The sequence below is a fragment of the Octopus bimaculoides genome, chromosome 4, assembly GCF_001194135.2.
Source record: "Octopus bimaculoides isolate UCB-OBI-ISO-001 chromosome 4, ASM119413v2, whole genome shotgun sequence".
Taxonomy (NCBI): Eukaryota; Metazoa; Mollusca; class Cephalopoda; order Octopoda; family Octopodidae; genus Octopus; species Octopus bimaculoides.
The window spans coordinates 81,997,317-82,008,795 of record NC_068984.1 but is presented as its reverse complement, the minus strand read 5'-3'; the positions used below and the strand labels follow the sequence as shown (position 1 = coordinate 82,008,795).

General features: G+C 37.8%; 1 protein-coding gene across 5 annotated transcripts in view; it reads right to left on the bottom strand.

Moving 5' to 3' along the window:
- LOC106882353 (DENN domain-containing protein 3) overlaps nucleotides 1–11,479 on the bottom strand; it is a 60,081-nt gene that overhangs the window by 19,237 nt on the left and 29,365 nt on the right. For all 5 annotated transcript variants that reach the window (XM_014933002.2, XM_014933001.2, XM_014933003.2 and 2 more), the window contains 4 exons: nucleotides 10,827–10,957; nucleotides 7,310–7,466; nucleotides 6,270–6,409; nucleotides 279–442 (listed from right to left, as the gene is read on the bottom strand). In XM_014933002.2, the coding sequence (XP_014788488.1) occupies nucleotides 279–442; nucleotides 6,270–6,409; nucleotides 7,310–7,466; nucleotides 10,827–10,957 (592 nt within the window). The remainder of the gene's footprint in view (nucleotides 1–278; nucleotides 443–6,269; nucleotides 6,410–7,309; nucleotides 7,467–10,826; nucleotides 10,958–11,479) is intronic.

Here is an 11,479-nt window from a genome sequence, read left to right as displayed (position 1 = left end):
TATATATATATATATATATATATATATATATTTGACAGTATGCAAAAATGGTACATAAATAACCAAATGTACAGAGAAAAAATGATCGATTGATAGTTAGATGGATGGTAGAATGGACAGATTGGAAGGACGAATGGATGGATTGATGGATGGGCAGTTAGTGAGATGGATAGATGGACAGGTGGATGGGCAGATGGTTGTATAGATAAACAGATAGACAGATATGTAGATGGGTTGATGTAGAAAATTACAGGAAGGAAAATAGAAAAATATATTACGTATATCATGATTTGGTATTTTCAGTGTATTTAAAGATTTAGAATTATAAGATTTTTGATGATCAGGTTCATCCATATTTGATATTCCATAATCTCTCAGCAAGCGGTGGTAATCTTCATTGCGCTTGTGTTGTGGTATTTTTCTGGACACTTCTTTTATGAGTCTAAGAAATGAAATTAAACAATTAAAATAAAGAAAGATACTTGTCTACAAATAAAACTTGTAACCACTCAAAGAAAAAAAAAAAAAAAGGAAAGGGACTCAAATATCAAACAGGATTAGGCAAAGAATTGTATTTTCTGCTTTCTCATTCATATTTGGAAGTTGGTGCTTGTGTTGTTTAGCCTCAAGTTAGCCTTGATCTATGATCAAAAAAATTCCAACAGAGATCATTCTGTCTTTTAAGATGCAGTTTTATCTCGGATTATATTACCCAGAGCATACCTTTTTGTCTTTTAAAAAATGGCAGTAAGTTGAAGGATATTTAGCTGCTATTTTTACCAGGTCACACATCTGTGCAGAGTCTCTGTTGGAACACGTCTGGCTATAGGGAAATAGTGGATGGAAATTGAAAGAAGCATGTTTATGCTGTGTGTGTGTGTATGTGTGTGTTCATATGTATGTGTGTATGTGTGTATGTGCTTCCTTGTCTATCCAAGGGGAAATATTACCTTGCTTGGCAACATATGAAGATTGGCAATAGGAAGGGCACCCAGCTGTAGAAAATCTGCCTCAATGAATTCTATCTGACCCATGCAAGCACAAAAAAGTAGATATTGAAACAATGATAATGATCACAATGACTTCAAAGCATAGTATAGTGATACAAAGATAGCTCACTTCCTAAAAGTTACCTAATCCTTTGTTGTCAAAGTTCAAAAGGTGCTGGAAGCTGTTGATGGGGATCTATCATCAGCAGCTAAATGTAAAACAAATGCACCTGCTCCTAATACTATCAGAACACATAACTTTGTCCAAGAAGTTCAAGAAATAATTGGTTAAAAACCCTGGAAAGTCAATCAGAACCATTGTAAAGGACCTCAAGGTTTCAAAATGCACCATCATAAGAATTGTTCACAAGGGCATATGGTACAAGTTGTATGTGATGCAGAGGGGTCAGTTTATGTCAAATTGTGACTAGAGAGAATTATTCAGTCCATGCAAAGTGCTTGCTAAACAAGTTAAAATACCACAATGCTGAAATGCTTTGGTTTTTCTTCAATGAGAAAAACTTAGATCAGGGTTAATATATAAACTGAAAGAATGACAGATGGATATGCAGAGATCTGAATGAGGTTCTAACAGTCATGCACAGTAAGTTCCCAGCAACTGTGATGATTCTGGGAGATATCAACAACGAGGAAGATGTCATGCCTCCTTACTTTTTTTACAGGTCTCAAGAGTCAATTCACTTTCAACACCACAGTATCCCAATCTTTTCTGCCTCGAGGCACCCTTGTCAAGCCTTTCAGAAATCCATAGCACCCCTATTAGAAAATCTAATATGACAGTTGCTTCTTGATTCAGTGTCAGTATAACAAAACCTTTCCTTGGATAATAATATCTGTGTTAGAAAACTATGTCCTTGGGATTGATAATAAAAAAATTTCTTTATGTCACCAATGTTGATATAATAAACATAAAATAGATGACAATACAAATATGTAATTGACAACAATACAAAATATAAGATGACAATAATATTTATTGTTAAAATAGTATCAAAATGTATTTTTGGCTCTAAATGATCAATCATGATACCACATATGTAGGTATATTTCGCGGCACACCAGAGTTCTGTGACACACTAGTTGGGAACCTGTGCTCTACATAGAGGTGTTGGAGAAAGTTGTGAGGCCCTAGATAGACTGAGTATGCAACAAAAGACTGTATGTCTTCCAACAAGACTCTGCACCATCTCATAAGACTAGGACATCCCAGGCACATGACTTCTTAGCTCACCAGATCTCAATCCACTGGCCTGTTACATATGAGGCATAGTTGAGAGAGAGATCAATCAATATCCCCGCAACACCATACAGTCTCTCAAGTCTGCTACAACCAGCACTATATTCAAAATTGATAAAGATCATCTGATTTGGGCATGTCAATACTTCCAACCCAGTAGTGAAGCAGCCACTGATGCAGATGGTGTATTTATTGAATAGGTGTGACAAAAAAATTCTCAAGATTATTTGTACCATTTGTTTCCAAATACAACTTTTCTTTGATGAGGTTTGCACCTTTTTCTAAATTCATACTAATGACCTTAAAAAAAAACTGACACACCCAATATGTATATGACAGATTCCTTTCAGTTTCTGTCTAGCAAATACACTCACAAGGCTTTGGTCAACCCAGGGCTGTAGTTGAAAACACTTGCCTAAGGTGCTATGCACTGCTACATAGTGGGACTGAACTCAGAACCATGGAGTTGTGAAGCAAACTTCTTACCAGACAAACATACCTTTGCCAGAGGGTCCTCATTCTCACACTAAATTATATGAATCAGAGCACGACCTTTTGAATAGTTACATGACCTGCTGTTAATAGACACCTAATATTTATCAAATTCTTAACAGCTATAAAATAGGTCAAATAAAGTCTTAAATTTCACAACTTCTTCTGCAATGAAGGTGAGATGGCCATAGCTAATAACACTGATTAAATGCTACAATTTCTGTCTTACATGCTTGCTCAGAGATGACTTAGATTATCCTACAGTAATGATAGTAGCAGTAGCAGCAACAACAGCATGGGATCCTCTGTATGGTCATTTGAGTGATTAGAAATAGAAGCCAAATCACCCTCAACTTACAACCTACTCTCTAGGGAAAAGATAGGAAGCACTGGATAATGTAGCCCTACATACTAAAACTAGATAGCCATTGGATAATGTAGCCCAACATACTAAGACAGGATAGCCATGGCTGGAATGCTTCAATCATATGTCTCCTGAATTTGGAGAGGAGGGGAGGATAAACAACAACAGCATTCCCTCCTGCTAATTATTCCAATGGACTTTGATGATAATTATTACTCACTTGTATAACTATATTTTAAAATATATGTATACTAGCAGGCCTCCCGGCCTTTGGCCCAGTTTGTATGGTGTTGAAATGTATTCATAAGGCACATATTGGCATCTATCGTAACGCCCATTTTCCTTACAATAAAAGTTGTTAAAAAGCATTTAAATATTTCAGAACATAATTTTACAAATTTATTTAGAATATCTAAATACAGAAAGTAATACAGATAATAATAGAGAAGTGTATTGTATGAAAATTATAAAACATTTACAGACCTTCAGTATATACAATATATGAAGATTTTCTGTGGGCTTCCTGCTCTGGAACAACCTACATACAACTAACCATGTAAGAAACAGCTCTCTTCTAGATGGAGACTGACAACCTGTAGTGTTTGATCTTTGGACTTGTTAATGGTCAATGTGTAACCGACTTTCACTGAGAATTGCAATTGTTGGTATTAGTGATGTTCTGGGTATAGATACAATGTCTCCATTACTACATCCAGTGAGGATTTTTGCTTCGATAATGTGAGGCTGTAGTTCAATGACAGCTATACGTGTACCATTGCACAATCTTGGCTGATCCAGGTTTCTGAGAAGCGTGATGACAGCCCCCTTCTTCAATTCAAGGATATGTGGTAGTGTGCTGGACGGTTCCAGACTGTTGAGGAATTCAACAGGATAATGAACAGCCTCATCCTCATTGACAACTTTGTTGATAGATTTATAGATGTGACTACCTTCATCCTCCCTCTGTCTCACTTATTTTTCTCTCTAACCCCCTTTCTATCTGTCTCATGTATTTTTCTCAAGAGAGAAAAAGAAGTAGAGGTAATGAGAGAGTGACACATATACAACCAGAGAGAGGGGGGGATAGTGAGAGAAATAGAGACATAGAGAGGGACAGAGGTCCAGCATCTCACTTGTCTTTTCTCCATATCTCCTTTCTCTGTCTGTCTCTCATGTGTTTTCTCTCTAGAGAGAAAAGGAGGTAGAGGTAGTGAGAGAGAGAGAGAGACATACAACCAGAGAAAGAGAGGAAGGTAGTGAGAGAGATAGAGACATAAGGAGGGGCATATAGACAGAGAGAAGGCAGAGGTGTGGCGGTGACTTCAAAGGAATAAATGTAATATATAAACTTAGAGAAATGTAGAAGTGGATTGAGTGGTAAGTGGAGTATTTTTTCCCTGTGTAAAAAGCATTATGGTGAAATAGACAGTACATGGATTGCTAGAAATAAGAGCCAATACACCATCAACTTGCCCCCCCCCATTCCATTTTCAGAAAATAAGTGCACAATTATCTGTGGAACAGTCAAATTAATTTATATGATACAAAAAACCTGAAATATTATGAATTCGATTTAGTGTTTTCAGTGGTCAACATAGAAACAAACTTTGCTTTTTATAAGGTTATATAGATATTACAGTGAAATAGACAGTGCATGGATTGCTAGAAATAGGAACCAATACACCACTATCTCAGCACTCCCAATCTATTTTCAGAAAATAAGTGCATAGTTATCTGTGTAATGGTCAAATTAATTTAAATGATACAAAAAACCTGAAATATTATCAGTTTTATTTAGTGTTTTCAGCAGTAAATGTACAGACAAACTTTGCTTCTTATAAGGATAGAAATAAGATATAGACACTGTGGTGAAATAGACAGTACATGGACTGCTAGAAATAGGAGCCAATACACAACCAACTCGCCCCAACTTCAAATCGATTTTTGGAAAATAAGTGTACAATTATCTGCAGAATGGTGAACCTTGAGGGAACCTGTGGAAGAGGTAGGCCCAGGAAGACCTGGGATGAGGTGGTGAGGCACGACCTTCGAACATTGGGCCTTACTGGGGCAATGACTTCTGACCGAGACCTTTGGAAATATGCTGTGCGTGAGAATACTCGACAAGCCAAGTGAGACCTAAATCCAAGGCCTCTGGCAGGGGTGTAGCCAGCTCACTTATGCATACCTTCCTTCATTGGACACTAAACTCCGCTTGCGAAGACCTGTTGCCAGTGCCGCTAGACTGGCTCCTGTGCAGGTGGCACGTAAAATACACCATTTTGAGCGTGGCCGTTGCCAGTACTGCCTGACTGGCCTTCGTGCCGGTGGCACGTAAAAGCACTTACTACACTCTTGGAGTGGTTGGCGTTAGGAAGGGCATCCAGCTGTAGAAACTCTGCCAAATCAGATTGGAGCCTGGTGTAGCCATCTGGTTCACCAGTCCTCAGTCAAATCGTCCAACCCATGCTAGCATGGAAAGCGGACGTTAAACGATGATGATGATGATGATGATGATGATGTAGCTCACTTAATTAAATGTTTAATTAATCAGTTGCTTGCTTAATTAGTTAATTATTTGCTTGCTTAATCCGTTAGTTAATTAGTTGCTTTCTTTCTTAATTAATTAATTAGTAGCTTGCTTGCTTAATTATTTAATTAGTTGCTAGCTTGCTTAATTAATGAATTGATTAATTAGTTGCTTGCTTAATTAGTTAATGAATTAGTTGCTTGCTTGCTTAATTAATTAGTACATTAATTAATTGTTTGCTTGGTTAATTCATTAGTTAATTAGTTGATTGTTTAATTAATCTGTTGTTTGCTTGCTTAATGAATTAGTTAACTAATTAGTTCTTGCTTGCTCAATTAATTAGCTGCTTAATAAATCAATTAGTTGCTTGCTTAATTAATTAATTACTTGCTTAATTAATAGTTGCCTGCACAATTAGTTAGGAAGCTGGTAGTGTCTTGTAGTCTGGATGCTGTTTGAAGGAACCTGAGTAACATTAAATCAATGGTTGGAGGGAGTATCTATGTGTGTGTATGCTTGGATGTGCATATCTGATGTGTGTGTGTGTGTGTGAGAGAGAGGGAGAGAGAGAGGAGGAGAGAGAGAGAGGGAGAGAGAGAGAGAGAGAGAGAAAAATTAAGTAAGTAAAGTACTAACTTTGACGGTATGTTGATAGTTTTTGCTGTTCTGTGAAGGTTAACCAGATCTGCAAATGCTAACATATGTTTAGAGCAGGCCAGGAGAAACATGCTTCGTAGGTATATTAGGGAAGCACGTTCACTGAAATGACGCTCCTCCTGCAAAGAATGAAAAAAGATTTCAAACAATGAGTTAATAATACAACTGAGGTTAACAGAACAGAACATTTCTTCCTATAAAATGGAAATAGTGAAAATTACTATATTTGTTTCTTTAATATTTTAAATGAGGGGCTCAATCCATCACCCATTTTAGTACTACCACACGGTTCATGTTCCCATGTAGCAAAGTCCATTCTGTTGTAAGTATTTAGGTCATAAACCCTAACCACAGTCTGAAGATAACTTCCTTCTTTCTTCCCTTCCTCCCAATAATCTTAGAGGCCCTGAAAAGACTATGAGCACTACCTTTCCTCCTTTAACCCATTAACTGCGATAGGCCACCTCAGAGGCCAACGCGACAGTGCGACAGGCCACGTTCGTTGCCACGGAAGTAGGGCATGATCTGACCTAATTTTGATGACGTATAATGTATGCACATGATACCCTTTCACCCCAGAAACAGTGTAGCTAATCACAGAAGGTGTTAAGAAACACTGAGTATTTTTTTCGAGTGATAGATCGATGTTGATCTTTACCCAAAATAGGCTCAGCAGTTCGTGTTACATACAGAAAAATCCCAGCAGTTTATGGGTTAAGTAGGCCGTAAGTTTTTGTTTAAATTATACTGAAAATATCACTTGGGAGATTGAATTCCTAGGGTCCCTGTTGATTTTAGGACCTGAGATCCTCCAGGCAAGTATACATTGCAGTAGTCTTTCTCACAACCTTCCCCCACAACTAGGAGAGGACTTATATTCAAGATTGAGTGCTAACAAACACTTACCAAATTTACTATGCTCCTACTACCTTAGACAATGTGTTGTGCCTAACTAGTCATGCTATCTATTTATAACTCAGCGATCCAAGAAAACAAATAATAACTTTAAAATAACTTACCTGAAGTTCCTTTGTACAAAGGTCTACACAGCTATTTAGGTAACCCTTACAGAAATCTATATTGTTGATCAATGGTATCAGTAAGGAAGGATTTGTTGAATGGTCTGTAAACCAAGTAGATACAAAACCCAAAGAGGATGCATGGTTTTTACGTAGACTGAAATACAAAACAATATTTTATAATGAAAACTTAAAACAGGTTAATCATTCAGTTATTAATTGCTGAATATCATGAATATGGTTGTTGTTCGGCCCCAGTCAACATTGATTAAGCATACCTATGATCACAGGTGTTTCAACCATGACCACTGCATCCTTTGTACATCAGGTACAACTGTGTTCAATGTACTCTTTCTTTTTAAAATCGTGGGATATGATTTCAGAGAGTTTTGGTTGCTATTTCTTATTTCTTTACTGCCCACAAGGGGCTACACACAGAGGGGACAGACAAGGACAGACAAACACGTTAAGTCGATTAGATCGACCCCAGTGCATAACTGGTACTTATTTAATTGACCCCCGAAAGGATGAAAGGCAAAGTCGACCTCGACGGAATTTGAACTCAGAACGTAACGGCAGACGAAATACCGCTAAGCAATTCGACCGGCGTGCTAACGTTTCTGCCAGCTCGCTATTTCTAGCAGATCAAGTGACTGCATAGAAGTTCCTTTGACGAAATGTCATAAGTGTCACTGTGGGTAGTGCAGAGTGTGGAGTGTATTTGCAACATTTAGTTTGCTACCTCATGGATCTGAGTTCAAATTTAACTGTGGTTTCATTTGATTTCCATCTTATCGGGATTATTTAAGGTAAAAAACCAATAAACTGAAGTAAAATAATAGACATTACAAATTCTCTGTTACATTAGGTAAGGTGGAGGTGACATGTGTCTTATAAAGATCTTATTACTCTTGATGTCCTCAACTTTTTTTGGCTCACGGTGCATTTAAGAGCAAATAGAAATATTTTGGGTGCAATTTGTGCAGAAAATTTTACAAAAATAGATATGCAAAAAGTGTGTATCTTAATGTGGTCATGCTGAGGCACCACCTTCATGGGTTTAGTCAAACAAATTGAACCCAGTACTTATATTTTGTGTGTCTGGTATTTATTTTATTGGTCTCTTTTGTTAAATCACTAAGTTACAGGGATGTAAACTAAACAGTACTAGTTGTCAAGCAGCAGTGGACGACAAACAGAGACACACACAGATACATACAGCCCTAGATACACACATACATACATACCCAGATGTGTGTGTGTGTGTGTGTGTGTGCATGTGTGTGTGTGTGCATGTGTGTGTGTGTGTGTGTATGTATGTATGAATGAATAAATAAATGAATGACTGAATGATGGGTTTCTCTTCAGTTTCTGTCTATGAAATCAACTCACGAGGCTTTGGTTGGTCTGGAGCCATAGTAGAGGACATCTGCCCAAGGTGCTATGCAATGGGACTGAACCCAAGACCACATGGTTGGGAAGTAAGCCTTTTAACCACACAGTCATGCCTACATCTATATACTTTAGTCTATTAACAAATATAATTAAGGACTAAATTCTCTGTTCAATAAATGATGCATAATTATCAGAACTTTATGCAGAATTGCAGTTTCTGTTTTCTCTCATTTTAAAAATATGATTTTATTCTAGCCCTAACCCATTAGCATTTAAACTAGCCATATCTGGCCAAAATATTCTACCCATTTTATGTCCAAACCAGCCAGATCCAGCTTCTCACACCTATCCTACAGCATCACTCAACAAATAAATAATTGCATCATCAGAGACTTGAATCTAAGATAATGCATGATGAATACAAACAGTGTGAATAAATAGGCTTTACAGTTGACAGAGTGTGGAGGCGCAATGGCCCAGTGGTTAGGGCAGTGGACTTGCGGTCATAGGATCGCGGTTTTGATTCCCAGATCGGGCATTGTGAGTGTTTATTGAGCGCAAACACCTAAAACTCCACGAGGCTCCAGCAGGGGATGGTGGCAAACCCTGCTGTACTCTTTCACCACAACTTTCTCTCACTCTTACTTCCTGTTTCTGTTGTACCTGTATTTCAAAGGGTCAGCCTTGTCACACTGTGTCATGCTGAATATTCCCGAGAACTACGTTAAGGGTACACGTGTGTGTGGAGTGCTCAGCCACTTGCACGTTAATTTCACGAGCAGGCTGTTATGTTGATCGGATCAACTGGAACCCTCGACGTCGTGAGCGATGGAGTACCAACAACAACATTTGACAGAGCAATTTGGATGCGAAAGGGTTAAAAGTTTAGAGGTGAAATCTTGTCAATATCAGCTTTGCTTTCAGAGTTAATAGAATGAATTACTAGGGTTAACGACTTCCCTCAAAATTGTGCCTAATTTAGAAGTGATTATTTTTGTGGTGACTCTTGCTACACCATGGGAGTACCATAGAAAGGAGGTAAGCCCCTACTTAGTTAAATTTACAGTCAAGAGACATTTTATTTCAATAATAGCAGTAATGATCCTGGAAAAGGTATGAACATAAACCTCTCACTTCCCATCCTATGAAAATATCAGGTTCTTAAAAACAGCATTTAAAACATTTTCAAGGACAAATATTTATTTCATAAACACACACACACACACACGCAAGCACAAGTGCATACACACACACACACAAGTGCAATGATTAAAGTAAATTACATTAAATTTGGTCAAAGATGTCCAGTAAGAAACATCCTTGATGATACTATGAAAGTTAACAAAATTTGTAATAAGAGAGGAGGGAATACTTTACACTAGTATAAGAGTTGACTAAGTGAAATAACTGTGCAGAAAGTTTAAAATATGTATGAAAAAATGGTATTTAGTTCTTTTTGGATCGTTTTTCCTTCTCTTTTTTCCTCAGTCTGGTGTAGCCATCTGGTTTCACCAGTCCTCAGTCAAATCGTTCAACCCATGCTAGCATGGAAAGCGGACGTTAAACGATGATCTTTTAATGACTTCTTGATCTTTTATTTGTTTCAGTCATTGAACTGTGGCCATGCTGGGGTACCACATTCAAGTGTTTAGTTGAACAAATCAACCCCAGTAGTTATTTTTAAAGCCTGATACTTATTCTATTGATCTTTTAACTGAACCACTAAATTAGGAGAACATAAACAAACCAACACTGGTTGTCAAGCAGTGGTGGGGGGACAAGCACAAAGACAGACACACACATGTATATGCAGATACACACACACACACACACAACAGAGATGTAATGGGCTTCTCTTGGTTTCCATCTCTCAAATCCATTCACAAAGCTTTGGTCGGCCTGGATTATAGTGGAAGACACTTGCCAAAGGTACCATGCAGAGGGACTGAACCCAAGACTTCTTAACCACATAGTCATGCCAATGCCTATATTTGCCAACAATTATAGTTCAAATTGGGTTTTCTTTCTTTTCTTTTTGATTTTACTGAGAACAAAAAAATTTTACTAAAAGAAATCTAAAGCTCCACACATATTGAAGATCAACAACATTGACAGAAATTACCTCAATTCTTCAGGAAGAAATGATGCTTGTCGAGAAAGTGGCCTTGTTTTTACTTCTAGTTCAGACCAATAAGTCGATCTACCAGATGCTATAGTGCTAATAAACTGTTTAAACAGTGTAGTCTCAAATACCTGAAAATATAAAATGATAAAATTTGGAAATCAAAAATCAATTCAATTCCAATATTCAAATAGGATTTCAACATTGAGTTACTGTGTTTAGTCTCTGGGAGAGAATGTGGGACTGCTCAGCAAAACTTGAAATTTATAAGGAGTGGCTGTGTGGTAAGTAGCTTGCTTACCAACCACATGGTTCTGGGTTCAGTCCCACTGCATGGCACCTTGGGCAAGTGTCTTCTACTATAGCCTCGGGTCGACCAAAGCCTTGTGAGTGGATTTGGTAGATGGAAACTGAAAGAAGCCCGTCGTATATATGTATATGTTTGTGTGTCTGTGTTTGTCCCCCCAACATTGCTTGACAACTGATGCTGGTGTGTTTACGTCCCCCGTAACTTAGCGGTTCGGCAAAAGAGACCAATAGAATAAGTACTAGGCTTCCAAAGAATAAGTCCTGGGGTCGATTAGCTCGACTAAAGGCGGTGCTCCAGCATGGCCGCAGTCAAATGACTGAAACAAGTAAAAGAGTAAATTAAC